At 34.6% G+C, this 16,882-nt stretch overlaps 2 protein-coding genes across 3 annotated transcripts; one reads left to right on the forward strand and one right to left on the reverse strand.

Moving 5' to 3' along the window:
- Positions 1 to 2,512: 2,512 nt before the first annotated feature.
- Positions 2,513 to 6,489, forward strand: LOC144851476 (uncharacterized). Its single transcript, XM_078708969.1, has 8 exons — positions 2,513 to 3,246; positions 3,602 to 3,837; positions 4,067 to 4,115; positions 4,216 to 4,318; positions 4,617 to 4,792; positions 4,955 to 5,124; positions 5,226 to 5,377; positions 5,457 to 6,489. The coding sequence occupies exons 1-8, from the start codon at positions 3,027 to 3,029 to the stop codon at positions 5,572 to 5,574; spliced, it is 1,224 nt and encodes a 407-aa protein (XP_078565095.1). The 5' UTR covers positions 2,513 to 3,026; the 3' UTR covers positions 5,575 to 6,489.
- Positions 6,490 to 6,789: 300 nt separating this feature from the next.
- On the reverse strand, positions 6,790 to 15,798 carry LOC144851475 (G patch domain-containing protein 2-like). Of its 2 annotated transcripts, XM_078708966.1 has the most exons (9): positions 15,670 to 15,798; positions 13,366 to 14,187; positions 13,144 to 13,241; positions 12,712 to 12,870; positions 12,404 to 12,483; positions 7,987 to 8,063; positions 7,712 to 7,837; positions 7,245 to 7,387; positions 6,790 to 7,152 (listed from the first exon to the last, which is right to left on the reverse strand). In XM_078708966.1, the coding sequence occupies exons 2-9, from the start codon at positions 14,151 to 14,153 to the stop codon at positions 6,968 to 6,970; spliced, it is 1,656 nt and encodes a 551-aa protein (XP_078565092.1). In that variant the 5' UTR covers positions 14,154 to 14,187; positions 15,670 to 15,798; the 3' UTR covers positions 6,790 to 6,967. The 2 variants fall into 2 exon arrangements, with proteins under 2 accessions (XP_078565092.1, XP_078565093.1); XM_078708967.1 differs by lacking the exon at positions 7,245 to 7,387 and having other exon boundaries at positions 6,969 to 7,152.
- Positions 15,799 to 16,882: the final 1,084 nt, after the last annotated feature.

The raw sequence follows: 16,882 nt of genomic DNA on the forward strand, positions 1-16,882 counted from the left end.
AACTTCAACATGTATGCTATCTAATAAGACAAAGCTGTATATCAAAGAGAAATTATAAACAGTGAATTCATTGTCGTTACAAATAATGAACGATAACAACTTAACTCGGTTATGCACATGGAGTAATACTGTAAAACATTATGGTTGTATAGAAAATAATTATCTACTCACAGTATTGGCGAGAATCCACACTTAAAAGAAATACAGTATATAACATGTCTTACTCAGACAACAACTAAAACAACTTCTGCAGAACCAACGCTCACGCAGCCTATTCGATATAATCATTCACCTGATATGCAAATACGCCCGCGAATACCAGTAGTGAACAATAGCAATGCAATGCAATATATTGCGCCACCAATAATGTAGGTATAAGAAACTTCGGAAGCTTTCCGATCCATTACATTAGGATTGTTTACAACTCTTCACGGTTGAGAAGGTGTTTTCACACAGATCGCGAGGAAGTTTTATGAGTATGCATACAGAGTAGCCAAATAAGCGCGTTGCATTATGAGGTATGTTTTGATTGAAAACTTTGACTGGAAGTCAAAGTTATTTTTTGAACCAAAAAACGTCTGTATTTCCGTTAAATGATTTTTTTTTCGACTAATTTTTGGTGAAAGTTAATAACTATTATGATACTTCAAAATGACCCACTTTTTTTCGAAATCTTTTATTTTTTATTTTTTTGGAATTTGACAAAGGGACAATACATCTTTAAGAGCTGTACAATAATATAAAAAATAATACTAATAGGGACTTATTTTCACGTCCACTATGTCGACTGCTACCCGATTACGTCATTTTTATGATACGCGCATGCGCTAGGCGACTGGAAAATTTGAGCACTTGTTCAGTGGCATTATTTTGACGTTCTCTCTCTGACACATGAGTACAAGTGGACGTATGACGTCATAACACTTTAAAAGTTTACCAAAATGGCCGAGTGCGTCGCGATGATCTTCTGAGAATGTAGGAAAGTGAATTTCAGTCAAATTATATTTCCAAACTGGGAATTATTGATTGTATTGGTTATTTTAAGCTTTTAGAATTGAAAATTATTATTACTAAATCTGGTGCATTATGTGTAATTAAAACAAGTACTCCATAGTTTGATGCGGTGTTGGCATTAATTTTGTCATGAACAAAATTTAACTATACTTAATTCAGACAAACGTCTACAATACCCAATTAAATATGGAGAAGATGGATCCATAAAATCAGAGAAAGTTATACATCTAAGACACATTTTTTGGATAAGTAAATTAGGATATAGGTACCCAACTTCTAAACCAAAAGTAGGCTCTACCAACAACGTATCATTTTTATCCTTATCACCTAATTATCTTCCCTGATTACATATTCGATCAAGTAAATATTATTTCTATTAGATTCAATAAAAACGTTATGTACATTTTATTGGTATAGGCCTATAAGATTGTTTGAATTAAGAACTCCCTGTATAAGTTCGTGCTACGTGTTTTTGATGACCGGGATTCCCCTTTTATATAAAACACGCATAAGGTGCGTGTAAAATAAACGACGCAGTTTATGTCGTATGATCGTTTTCCATATATTTTTTTGTATTGAATAATTCAGTGAAATGATAATATACACGTTTGTAAGACAATTAAACATTTTTGCAGATTTTTCCTCTATAACAGCTACGTGCTTTTGCTGACCGGGATTTCTCTTTTATAAAACAAATTTGTACTAACAGAAACAAGAAGAGGAAATCTAGTGGGAGAGTGATTTTAACAAACTCGTACTAACAGAAACAAGAAGAGGAAATCTAGTGTGAGAGTGATTTTAAAAAACTCGTACTAACAGAAACAAGAAGATGGGGAAATCTAGTGTGAGAGTGATTTAAAAAAACTCGTACTAACAGAAACAAGAAGATGGGGAAATCTAGTGTGAGAGTGATTTAAAAAAACTCGTACTAACAGAAACAAGAAGAGGAAATCTAGTGTGAGAGTGATTTAAAAAAACTCGTACTAACAGAAACAAGAAGATGGGAAAATCTAGTGTGAGAGTGATTTTACAGAACTCCTACTAACAGAAACAAAAAGATGGGGAAATCTAGTGTGAGAGTGATTTTAAAGAGAGGCATTGCTTGATATGCCACATTAATGTTCACAATTAAAATCACTTTGTTCGGATGTCGTGTATGCAAATTTAGCATTTAATGGTAATCGCAGTATCTTAACCGGATATTGGTCCTGATGTCGGAAGCATGGTACCGATAATTGTTGAGACAGACGCAATTACCACCACTATAAAATAACGAAAACCGGATTATACAGTGAGTCATCATAAAACACGATGCAGCCAACTTTAAACACACAATACATTGATCGTGTTGTACGGACGTAGTATACCGTATAGTTTAAATTACTCCTAGGCTCTTTTGAAATCACCAAATATTACAATTGTACAAAATAAAATTTGGAGGGAAAACAGACCTCGAAATGTGCCGTGTGCAAAATATCTAAGCACCTTTTATTCATCACAACCCGTTAAAATATTGGTATGTCGTTTGACTATACAGTATTCGATCTGAATGCTACCTGGACGTGGGTAAATAAGGATTTTAACAATTGAACACTACGCATGGATTGTTCCATTATCGACTATTGAATAGAAAGGAGAAGATTCTGGGACGTGTCGTGACGTACAGGAAATAATTACAGAACGTGCAACTGTTATTCAGTTTGTAAGCGCAATTACTATAGACTTATTATTGCATTATGGAGTTTGTTTGAACGGTATTTGAACATTGTCACACAGTTCATAGTCCTGTGTGTGGTTAGCAATCCGCAGCACATTGGCTACTATGATAATTCAATTTAACAAGAGTGGATCGTTTGTCATCAACCCAGAAATCTTCATGTTCTTGTCTTCTTTGAAACTTTGAAATATCATCATTGGCAGCGTATTTAAAGTCACACTTAAGTGATTCGGTAGTTGCCCGCCGACGAGTTTTTTCGAGTAGGCCTACTATCCAGTTTGAAGGTAACGTTACGATGGAAAAATACAAAATGCAAGACTACACTGAAGCATCAGTAGCTCGCCGTAGGCAAACTAAAGAAGAAGAGAGCAATGGAATGTCACCAGGTTTACTTGAAAGTGACGTATTAGATGTTGCCTTCAATACCAAGATAAATTGGTGGCAACGAGTTGCAAAGTTATTTGTTTGCGCATCAACAGGAATTGTTTTTGGATTTGCAATGGAAAAAGGACGAGGTTAGGACAATAATGATTTTACGTTTCTACCAACATCATAATGCACCATCACCGTATTCATTACTGTACTGTTTTAATATGTTTTGAAATCCGAATATTTATTAAGATTCTGTTGAGATTTTTAAAACACCATTATCAGTTACTAGGCTAGTATGCACTGTTTCCATAGTAACAAGCATCTCTCAGCACAGCAGGTTCCTGATTAAGACGGTGAACTCAGTCAGAGTAGTTAAACATAGTTCACGACGTATTATTACAAAAATATAATTCATTATTATTATAATTGTATTCTGTTTTTTATGCAATGCACTAAAAGTTCTTGCATTCCATGTATCTCTCAATTTGTACATTTCAGTATTTGAGCCATTGCTAATCAGACAGCAAATGCAGTTTAGAAAGTTCGTGATGATGAAAATGTTTTTGTCAGCAGTTGCATCTAGTTTGATTTGTTTCTCTGTCATGTCTGTTGCCTTCAAGTCATCATTTCAAACGGCAAGTACAAACTACCTCATGGGCGTCTTCTCAAAGAGTGTTACCGCCACATCTGTCGGAGGAGCCCTTCTAGGAGCCGGGATGACGTTGTCGGGAGGAGTAAGAAACATTTTGTCCGTTTTTAAAACAAAATCCCTCTACTATTTAGACAAGGCAACTATTACACTAATAATAATATGCCTATATCATGCTGGAAGTACCCTGTTCAACAATGTAGTTAAATACTGTACTTCTTGAACAGCTAAATTAAGGATCCAGTTAAAAATAAAAATGGATGTAATATGTCGAGAAACTTGGGTAATAATAATATTTATAATGGATTTTTCAGTGTCCCGGAAATGTTCTTATTCAATTTGGATCGGGAGTGAACAACGCAGGTACGTTTAGGCACCATAGTATTAAAAATAATCATAAATCACAAAATAACAATGAATAATAAGAAAGTTATAGTGGTAGTACAATAATTATCGGTTTCAGGTACGACTTTCGTTGGATGTTTGGTAGGAGCATTGATATATGGTCTGATAGAATCATCTATAGCTAATTACATGACACCTACATTTAAATTCAAAGTCTATACGTGAGTATCGATTTTCTATTCATTAGCGGTACATATATTATTTCGCACATCAACATAGCAATAAAACCGGTAATATTAGTGTTGACCTGAAAGCTTGTGGTAATATAATCAATACCCCTTGTGTACATAAGATTATCAAAACACAGGGCAATATGCCATGTTATAGTTGCTATAGTGAACACAATTAAGTTCTGGCAAATTTAGTTTTGTATTGTATGATACCATGAGTATGAGTTTAGTTATGTACTTGGGGCTTCCCCTTTCTTTCTAAAGCATAATAGAAATTATTTGTTTTCAGCTTAGAAAGATATTTTGAAGTGAAGTATCTAAGCATTGCATTGCCATTGGCAATGTGTCTTCTATTAATGGTGGCATTAGTGGAACATCTATACCCATGGACATCAGAGTTAACGGACAGACAAATACAAGCTGAAACGGTATTACATCTCAGGGCTTGGCCTTCATATTTATGTGGTAAACTGCTCTTTTCCCTATTTTTAAAAACATTTTTCAACAATAAGTAAAACAATACAAAATTCCGATATTTTCTCATATCTCAGTAGCCTTATTTCAGCATATGATATGGATTTGGATTGTTTTTTTACATGAACACATTTAACCAATTTAATGTTTCAGGTGGATTGATTGGCCTACTTCAAATCCCAATCATTTTAGCAGTTGAGGACACACTTGGAGGGAGTAGTAGTTACTGTACAATGGTATCACAAGCTTTTTCTAATGATAGTCTTAACAAATGGTCTCCTTATTTGGCAAATCTCAGTGGTGGCATAGACAATTGGTGGCAAGTGAGGAAACATTTTTTCTGTTATAAAAGTGAACATTTTAATCTAAATGTTTTTATTTCCAAAAGCAATAAACACTCTTAAAATATTAAATATATTTGCAGGTATATTATGTGGCATCTGCAATATTAGGTGGGTTCATCTCATCGCATCTGTCTGGTACATACGGCAGCGCCGAAGGTGTTGGTGCAGTAGAAGCTTTCCTGGGAGGTGCTCTTATGGTGTTTGGAGCACGACTAGCAGGAGGTTGCACCAGGTAACTGTCTACTCACCTTGTTTCTATTTATTATTAGAAACAAGAACGCCAAATCCTAATATCAATTATTATTTTTCAGTGGACATGGATTATCAGGTTTGGGAACACTCAACATTCTGTCATTTGTAGCAGTACCAGCTATGTTTGGTGGTGGCATGGCAACAGCGGCCATCATGGATACATTTGATTATATGTAAATTAATTATCAATTAATTTAAGGGTTTGATATGAACAAAGGCAAATTGAAGGGGAAAAGCAATACTGTGGTGGTAACAGTAACTGGATCTTAATAGAGATACAAAATAAACATTTATAAATAAACTTGCCAACAATATTATTTTGTTAGAGTAACATGTCATTGAAAGGGTCTAATATATTGTTGTAATATAGTCTATATAAGCAAACATACTAATCAATAGTGGAAGGGTATATCGTTGAATAGAATTATTCAATTCTGTGTTGTAATATAGTCTATATAAGCAAACATACTAATCAATAGTGGAAGGGTATATCGTTGAATAGAATTATTCAATTCTGTGTTGTAATATAGTGTATAAGCAAACATACTAATCAATGGTGGAAGGGTCTAATACATTGTTGTAATAGAATTATTCAATTCTGTGTTGTAATATAGTGTATAAGCAAACATACTAATCAATGGTGGAAGGGTCTAAGACATTGTTGTAATAGAATTATTCAATTCTGTGTTGTAATATAGTGTATAAGCAAACATACTAATCAATGGTGGAAGGGTCTAATACATTGTGGTAATAGAATTATTCAATTCTGTGTTGTAATATAGTGTATAAGCAAACATACTAATCAATGGTGGAAGGGTCTAATACATTGTTGTAATAGAATTATTCAATTCTGTGTTGTAATATAGTGTATAACCAAACATATTGGTTTTTAACATCAACAACATTGTCATAATAAAAGAATTGATGCAATGGATAGTTAAAGCTTAATGGACAAATAAAACTTTGGAATCACTTACAAGACAATTAAACGTATGATGACAATGACAGGATAATTCATCAAAACCACACAATATCCTCAATATGGAATATTAGCACTTACCAAACAATAGATTTGTAAATGTATTATTTTGAAATTTTATTGAAGTCTTAGCATGGTTTACAGTCTTTAAAATGCTATAATTAATATAATGCATTATTTCATGATTTTCATTACAAAATTAAGTTATTTAAAACCTGATTAAGCATTAAAATTGAAAATATTTAAAAAAGAAAATATACAGCAAAAATTGTATCGCAATTACAAAAACATATTTAAAAAAAATCTTATTCTACTGATAGTTGATTTAATTTAAAAAGATGTTCATTAAAGATTTTATTATTCAGTAGAGACCACGATTTAGATTGTAGATTAAAAATATATTAAAAAGTTGTGAAACAAATACTGTAGTTGCTTCAACCTATAAAAAACTGAATTAAACAATATGCATATTAAAATTCTAGTCAAAATACAGTGTTCATAAGGAAAATATATTTTGATATTTAACATACTTTAGTAGTAGTACTTGAATTTATCTAGCGTTTTAGTTTGTAAGATATAGCAACTAACCTTCTATTTTGATTTTAATTTATCATATCCTAAGCCTTTGTTTTTCTGCCTTTGAAATGCTCTAATTGGTTCTTGGATACCGGATCCATCAGCTCCAAGACCAGTTCCAGGCTTCCATCCCATGTTCTGTAACATCTGATTTCCAATATTGCTATTTGGTATTGGATTTGAATATCGGTCTACATAACCTAAATGTAAGAAGTAAATATACAAGACAAAAGAACTGAATTGAGACAATCTATTCCAAGGGTTAACATAACAAAAAAGAAATTAGTGTTACCTTCTTGAAATGGTATGGATGTAGGCGGAGTCTTTCTTCTTCTTTTGGGGTCAAGATATGGTGGATAATGTTTGACCTTTCCATTAGAGGCAACTGCAAGAAGGTACTCATCTATTGTGCCTTGATCTGCAATGTAGCTATTTCTAAACAAATACAAATCTTAATTACTGTAAAGCTCAACATTTTCAGGGCCTTAAATTTTCGTGATTTTACATTTCCAACTATTTCGCGACCTTTTATTTTTGCAAATTCAGTTTCTTGTCTTCTACAATTTGACGAAACAAAATTGGCGAATTTATTTCATTTGTTTACAGTATTTAATATATTGGCACACAATGAATAGAGCATATAGATTTCAATTTCCAGTCCACACACACTACAAAAAAAAACATACAAATGTGCAACCTTGGTAATCTTGTTTCAGTAAAGGTAAAATTAAACAGATTTGCTAATAATAAGCATCCTACCTTGTTTTAAAAAGAGTTAAGGAGCATTTTTTGTTTGTCCATTCATTTTTTACATCAAGATTATACAAAGATGCAAGTTGCCCAATTTGAATACGCGTCTTTTTCTTCATTGGTGCTAACCACAATCTACAATTTCAAAAAAGGACTATGTTTAAAGTGTTCATCAAATAATGCATCATATTGCCTACTGTATAACCAGTTTTAACCAGGTCAAATGAACAAATTCAAATCAAAATCCATAAATATGAAGACAGGCTAAATAAAGAATTACTTACTCATCCTCATGTTGATTCTTTAAGAAACGTACTATTTTCTGGTTTACATTATGTAGAAACGAGTTAGAGGTTTTTTGCTGAAAAATATTAATAAAAGTCACCTGTAAGTTTATAACCATGCCATTATCAATCAATCAATAAATCAATTATTTTGGAAATAACACCATTACCTGGTTCATCCACACTGTATCATACAGGCTTACATGCAAATAACACCATTACCTGGTCCATCCACACTGTATCATACAGGCTTACATGCAAATAACACCATTACCTGGTCCATCCACACTGTATCATACAGGCTTACATGCAAATAACACCATTACCTGGTTCATCCACACTGTATCATACAGGCTTACATGCAAATAACACCATTACCTGGTTCATCCACACTGTATCATACAGGCTTACATGCAAATAACACCATTACCTGGTCCATCCACACTGTATCATACAGGCTTACATGCAAATAACACCATTACCTGGTCCATCCACACTGTATCATACAGGCTTACATGCAAATAACACCATTACCTGGTTCATCCACACTGTATCATACAGGCTTACATGCAAATAACACCATTACCTGGTTCATCCACACTGTATCATACAGGCTTACATGCAAATAACACCATTACCTGGTCCATCCACACTGTATCATACAGGCTTACATGCAAATAACACCATTACCTGGTTCATCCACACTGTATCATACAGGCTTACATGCAAATAACACCATTACCTGGTCCATCCACACTGTATCATACAGGCTTACATGCAAATAACACCATTACCTGGTTCATCCACACTGTATCATACAGGCTTACATGCAAATAACACCATTACCTGGTTCATCCACACTGTATCATACAGGCTTACATGCAAATAACACCATTACCTGGTTCATCCACACTGTATCATACAGGCTTACATGCAAATAACACCATTACCTGGTTCATCCACACTGTATCATACAGGCTTACATGCAAATAACACCATTACCTGGTCCATCCACACTGTATCATACAGGCTTACATGCAAATAACACCATTACCTGGTCCATCCACACTGTATCATACAGGCTTACATGCAAATAACACCATTACCTGGTTCATCCACACTGTATCATACAGGCTTACATGCAAATAACACCATTACCTGGTCCATCCACACTGTATCATACAGGCTTACATGCAAATAACACCATTACCTGGTTCATCCACACTGTATCATACAGGCTTACATGCAAATAACACCATTACCTGGTCCATCCACACTGTATCATACAGGCTTACATGCAAATAACACCATTACCTGGTCCATCCACACTGTATCATACAGGCTTACATGCAAATAACACCATTACCTGGTTCATCCACACTGTATCATACAGGCTTACATGCAAATAACACCATTACCTGGTTCATCCACACTGTATCATACAGGCTTACATGCAAATAACACCATTACCTGGTCCATCCACACTGTATCATACAGGCTTACATGCAAATAACACCATTACCTGGTCCATCCACACTGTATCATACAGGCTTACATGCAAATAACACCATTACCTGGTTCATCCACACTGTATCATACAGGCTTACATGCAAATAACACCATTACCTGGTTCATCCACACTGTATCATACAGGCTTACATGCAAATAACACCATTACCTGGTCCATCCACACTGTATCATACAGGCTTACATGCAAATAACACCATTACCTGGTTCATCCACACTGTATCATACAGGCTTACATGCAAATAACACCATTACCTGGTCCATCCACACTGTATCATACAGGCTTACATGCAAATAACACCATTACCTGGTTCATCCACACTGTATCATACAGGCTTACATGCAAATAACACCATTACCTGGTTCATCCACACTGTATCATACAGGCTTACATGCAAATAACACCATTACCTGGTTCATCCACACTGTATCATACAGGCTTACATGCAAATAACACCATTACCTGGTTCATCCACACTGTATCATACAGGCTTACATGCAAATAACACCATTACCTGGTCCATCCACACTGTATCATACAGGCTTACTACGCTCGCGCTAAGGTCAAATTTTCGTTCGCCAAAATGGCGAAAGGTTTTGAAAAACATTAGCCAAATTGAAAATCCTTTAGCCAAATTTAAAAAAACATAAAAATTCGCAAAAATGTTAATTAAATAAATAATGCATGTATTTGTTTGTTATTTTACTTCTTTTACATTTATATATTATTATTATTAGGTATCCCAATGAAGCTGATTTTCGTTACCGCGATTTTAACACGTTCGTGAAATTTCAAAAAGTGACGTGTCTTTGAAGTTAAAAATATACTATTTCTTATGTACCTATGAGAATAAAAATTATATGCCTGGAAAGATCTTGTTTAAGGGATTATTTTTATATATTTTTAATCTATGTTTATTAAATATTTTAATAGAAAACGCGAGTTAAAAATGAGGTACAAAAGCCGGCGAGCCGAAATCCGCGCGCTAAAAATAACTTTGGAAAACACCTACCCATTTTCGCACCCGATCGCACGAGGTCCATAATAGGTGGTGGAGTAATTTTTGTTGCATGTTATCAGGCTTTAAATACTCTTTATTTTGATACGTAAATCGGTTATTATTATTATGTACATCCGCCTCATATGTCAATTTTAACGATAAAAATTGAATTTTTGAGTCTTTCTCATTATCAAAATCTGGCTAATTTAGTATTGAATTAAAGCTAATTTATATTTCTGTTTGATAAACCACATCGTTTTATTTGACTTTGCGTGGACCTCGTGCGAAGAATTGAAGCCAACAAGACCAACCACTGAAAAAAATAATCCCTACCATAAATATCAGTGTTTACCATTTTCCTTACGGGGGATTTAGTTCTCCGCTTATTACTAAATTACTGTCGCCCAGGCAATGTGCATGGTATGCATGTATTAGCGCGTTAATTAATGATTGGATAACCCCCGCAGTGGACTGTTCCATTTTCTGAACTAGTCTTCGCCGCACACGAGGCATGTCGAAAAATGTCGCCTCTCATCATGGAATATTTGCTTCGAAACGTCAATTTTATTTACCGATTTATTAAATATTTAATAAGTGGAATATTTATCAATCTATTATATAAAACAAGTACGTTAGGAACAAATGTACCGCAGAAATTTAAGAAGCTTTGAATTTGCTATGCAGCGGCCGTAACCCATTCTATGTAGGCGGCCGAAACGCGGTTTGGCCATGGTTGCCGTTGTAGTATACGCTGTTTCTTAGCTATTCAATTTAAAGCGCAACTTTCGGTTAGAATAATCGAAAGGGAAATAAAATTAAACATGTTAACATTATACTATTGAGGTAATTACTTTGTTAAATTAAAATTCCCTATTTTAAATAACAGAACAGCCTCGTTTACGGAAGTATTCGTCCACATGTTTCTGTTTATATTTTCTTCTCGAAGTTCATTTTCTACGTCGAAGAATAGGGACTTCCCCTTTTATTCGCTCATCATCACGTCGACGACGGCCGGCCACGAACCAATCACATTAACTGTGTGTCATTAAAACGTCATCGAGGCACGCTCTGCGCATGTTTAAACAGAACTAAAAAAATGAACACGGCGATCGTGACATCGTCACATAAAATGCTGTGGTGGTAAAAAGTGTACCCGAGTCAGAAAGTACCGAAGTGTGGCGAATTCTCGCTCCCATAAGAAGTCACGCCGACCAGGCTAGGCCTAGGCTTGGAAATGTATTTTCGCCTATTTGGCGAACGAGGCAGTAATTATTTTCGCCAAATGGAGACTCCAGTCGCCATTGGCGAATTGGCGAGCGGTTAGCGCGAGCGTAGGCTTACATGCAAATAACACCATTACCTGGTCCATCCACACTGTATCATACAGGCTTACATGCAAATAACACCATTACCTGGTTCATCCACACTGTATCATACAGGCTTACATGCAAATAACACCATTACCTGGTCCATCCACACTGTATCATACAGGCTTACATGCAAATAACACCATTACCTGGTTCATCCACACTGTATCATACAGGCTTACATGCAAATAACACCATTACCTGGTTCATCCACACTGTATCATACAGGCTTACATGCAAATAACACCATTACCTGGTTCATCCACACTGTATCATACAGGCTTACATGCAAATAACACCATTACCTGGTTCATCCACACTGTATCATACAGGCTTACATGCAAATAACACCATTACCTGGTTCATCCACACTGTATCATACAGGCTTACATGCAAATAACACCATTACCTGGTCCATCCACACTGTATCATACAGGCTTACATGCAAATAACACCATTACCTGGTCCATCCACACTGTATCATACAGGCTTACATGCAAATAATATATGATGAATAATTACCTTTACTTTGCCTTTTCTTCTCGAGTTTCTTATCCTAAAATCATCAGCATTTTCAAATTTCTGAACTTGATTATGAAAACCTGTCATTAAAAAAATAAAAAACTTAATTGCTATAGATGCCACTTTTCTTTTAATCAGAGCTTTTGAAAAAGCGGATTTGCATTTTATGTTTCTTATTGTCTATAACAATTTACAAATACAATTACTCTCTAGTAAATCAACTCAACAAATCCTTATATCATTTAATAAAGTTCCTACATCCTATTCGCTGCTTTTTTATAAGTTACAAGTAAACATGGTAATAATACCTGATTGAGAGCAAATAGACATCAATGGAAAACTTCCTTCTAGTATGTTCTGAAATTTAGGATCAAAGTCTTTAACCTGCTTTTCCCACCATGGAATGATTCCAGGAATACCATATACTCCTCCAGGTTCATGGAAAAAATCACTTTGTTCATCATCTCCTAATATGGTAATAACAAGTTGAAGAATTAATGTGTATTTCATTGTGTGAAATTCAGGACCAGGACTTATCTTTACTGTTATATCCAAAGAGTTGGCATATCAATTTGTTTTCTCATTGAGTAAATTTTAATTAAACAATTTAATTTACAGTAATTCCATTAAAATACGATTGTTTTGTACTTGCATCTTCTAATATTGCACCACAAATTGTGGTAATTTCCCCAATTCCTTACAAACAACTCCTTTATTTCCACTATCTAAGTTTACAGTACCTTCTCTGCCTTCATCATTGGTAAATACAACAATGTTTCCATCATCATCAGAAGAACTACTAAAACTACTACTGCTGTGACTAGAAGCTGCTGCAAACCTACAGATCAACAATTTGTATTAGTTTCATTAAATCACATGAATTTGTTTTCTGGTCAATTAAACTCAAATTAGCTACCATAACAGACAAATAGACACGACACACAAAAACAAAATGTACTTACTCTTCAGTATCTCTATCTTTAGCTTCCATTGTGACATCACTATCTGGTACACTCTCTAGATCAGCATTACTGGTGGGCGTACCCAAATCTTCCATACTATCTTCATGATCTGGAGCCAAGAAATCCATTGATTTTGATTCATGTTCAAGAGACATTGAAGTTGATGCGGCACATTCAGTACTGCTATTTTTACATTTTTCACTATTGCTTTTCTGTTTAACCTTATACCCAAATGCACCTTCTAACTTTAGAACTGTATTATCTTTGTCATTCTTTTTTGTTTTACGTAATTTTCTACGCCGTTTTCGTGTTTGTGAGACATAGTCTTGTATAGGTACATTAGATATGATATCATTAGTTTCCCTATCAATAATCATTTTCCGCATACGTTTCTTTTTACGGTGAGGTTGTTTATGAATGTTATAATTCTCTGTAACAGAGTCTGATTCCCCATACACATTACTAGTCGATGATGTAACAGTTAAAGATGAACGTTGTACTACAATCATTTCATCTGATGCAGTGTCACTTAAGTCCTGCTGAGCTTTGATGTTCTCAATGTAATCTTTCAGAGCATCATCGTAACTAGAATCAGACCCACTACTTAAATTCCCACAATCACAAAGTGGATTTTGGTCACATCTTCTCTTGCGACCACGGCGTTTACGAGACTGCCTTCTCAACTGTTTTGGTGAAGTGACAGTCGAGGATGGACCATCATTATCTTGTTCAATATTTGCAACATGAACATCTAATGCGTCTGCTAGATCATGTGCAAGGTCTTCCATTATTATTTAATTAAAATTTGTTTTTTTCTACAATCTGCAAGAAAAAAATTATTTTTTTTTATAAATATATTTATCATTTATGATTTTAAAATAACTAAATCCCCTTATCATTAGGCTTTATTAAAAGAATGCAGAATGTTGATGGTATTTACCATTCATTCTATGTTGGCGGGAGGACTAGGCCTATAATATAATGCTAGAAATACTACTACTCTACTACTAGTACTACACAAGTCTATTGTAGGTACGTAGACTGTATTGTAGCTGAGACCACAGTAGCAAATATATAATATTAATATATAGTTGTCTCAGATTATTTTGCAGGCAGTTTAGTCCAGTGGAATTTGCCAATTGACAGACGATCAGGCTGATTAAAAACGATCGAGTACCAATGCATGCGGACATTTAGGCCCAATATAATTAGACTTCCATTATAAAAATAAAGGGAAGACGATCGGGTCCACGAAAACGAATTGGATTTATAATTGTTCACCATATAAAATATTATTATATATCAGGATTACCCTATTAAGGGGACTTTTTTTTTTCTATATTAAACACAATAAATAAAAAAACAAATAATTCATTTAGGCTAAAAAAGGGACTCAATTTAAATTTCTCTCTCTTCCAAACAATTGCAATAGTAGACACAGATATACAGTTACCAAATAACAAAATGTGGTATTTTTTTTTAGATTACGCCACCTTTATTAATCTAATAATTTTCTATCATAACTTTTTTAATCGCACGTAATGGCTACCATTAATAATAAAAACATAACATTGTTTGCCGAGAGCTCAATTATAAACTATAATGTAACTGATTTACAAACGATACACTTGGCTATCGAGCCCAAGGTTAAGACTATCGGGCCCAATGTTAAGACTATCGGGCCCAATGTTAAGACTATCGGGCTCAATGTTAAGACTATCGGGCCCAACGCTTAAGATGATCTGGCGAAACGTATAAGATGATCGGGCACGATCGTCATCGGGCACGATCGTCTCTATGAGTATGATGGCCCTGACCGTCTGTTCACCAGTTTGATTGTGCGCGCCTACTCCAATCAGGAACTAAACGAATCCGGGACGATTCAGCCCGGGACGATTATTTTTATATTCAATTTATTACTTCGAAAACTTTGTTTATTTTATGCATTCGCCAAACGGCCAACAGAGGGCGTAAATTGTTTACCTCGTTCGCGTGACGTAACTAAAAAATGATCATTTTTGCCAATGTTTTCAAAATGTTTGTTTATTTTATTGCATCTTTAATCCCTATATAGCCTAGGGTAGCCTAGGCTAACCCATAGTCTCTCTGAAAATAAAAAGCTTATTTATGCTTATAAAATGCATATCAAAGCCGATAAATATCGTCTCAGGGCCGAATCGACCCAGGGCCGAATCGTCCCGGGCCGAATCGTCTCAGTTCAGGGCCGAACGAATCATCCCGCTACCCTACCTACTGTAACACCAAACAGAAACAAACGAGAGTCAGAATGTTGCAAATACCTACCAAACGAAAGTAGATACGGATCTTGTTTATTACCAATGATCAAAACCTAACTTTTATATCAAAAAATAGTCAGAATTTATGTTAAAAACATGAATTCAGCAACAAACGGGATTGGGTCGTTCATCATGGAGGTCAACCAACCAAACGAGAGTATCTATGGCACGCCCATAATGCCTTTAACAAGAGAACAAGGGTTTATTATTTGTTGAGTATATAAATATGCGAAATAATATGTGCGAATTTAAATGTATAATTTAAAGTTTTAAAGTATAATTGAGAGACAGGTTATCAAAATCTAGACATTTTCAACATAATGCAATCTCATCGGAGTCTGCTAAAAGAAATTAAGAGACAAATGAAATATCTTGGACACATAATAAGGGAAGGAGAAAAACAACTACTGACACTATGGGGAAAAGTATAAGGAAGCTGAGTCTTGGTCGTCAATGTAAAAAGAACGCATGGAAAATGTTAACAATATTTAATCAAGATAGTCTGTAACTTTAAACGGTCGATGTGGGATGTTTGTAGCTAAATTTATCGTTTTTAACATAAATTCGCGAAATTTGCTATAAAAGTTGGGTTTTGGTCCGGCTTGGTGTTCAATGTCAAGCATGAAAACATCAACACAAGAAGATTTACGTTTCATTCTGACATGTCCACAGAATCTAGGCCTACGTTTGTTATCAGGAGATGAAAAAAATTAACTTATTTACATAACATTATTTCTCTTTATTCATGTCATAAAACAAACAAAAACACAAAACAAACAAGGAGTAAAACATATTTTTAAAGATGAAAGGGACCTCCAGGTAAACCCCCTCACATGACTTCAATGTCGCAACTCTTTATATACGTCAGGATGTATATAATATAACTTTTTATGACGGTCACACAGTACTAATTTAAGCCTGGACCACGGTAGTATTTTCATGATAACAAATGTTATCAACTACATGCCAACATCATGTTAAAAGGTATTTGAATATTTTTTTTATAAATGCAATTTACATAGAGACATCTGGTAGCCATTGATAAAAGTCCGGGTATTTAGATTAATGCTACTTTTAAGTGTTGTTGACACGGTTTGACGAAGGTTATAGTTTAATAATATTTCAACATTTAACTTGTTTCTGGTAGAAGATTAAATTAAATTTAACATTTTAGCATAGGCCTATTAATAACAATATGTATTTGATAGTTCTGTGAATCC

The sequence above is a fragment of the Antedon bifida genome, chromosome 9, assembly GCF_963402885.1.
Source record: "Antedon bifida chromosome 9, ecAntBifi1.1, whole genome shotgun sequence".
In the NCBI taxonomy this organism is placed as follows: Eukaryota; Metazoa; Echinodermata; class Crinoidea; order Comatulida; family Antedonidae; genus Antedon; species Antedon bifida.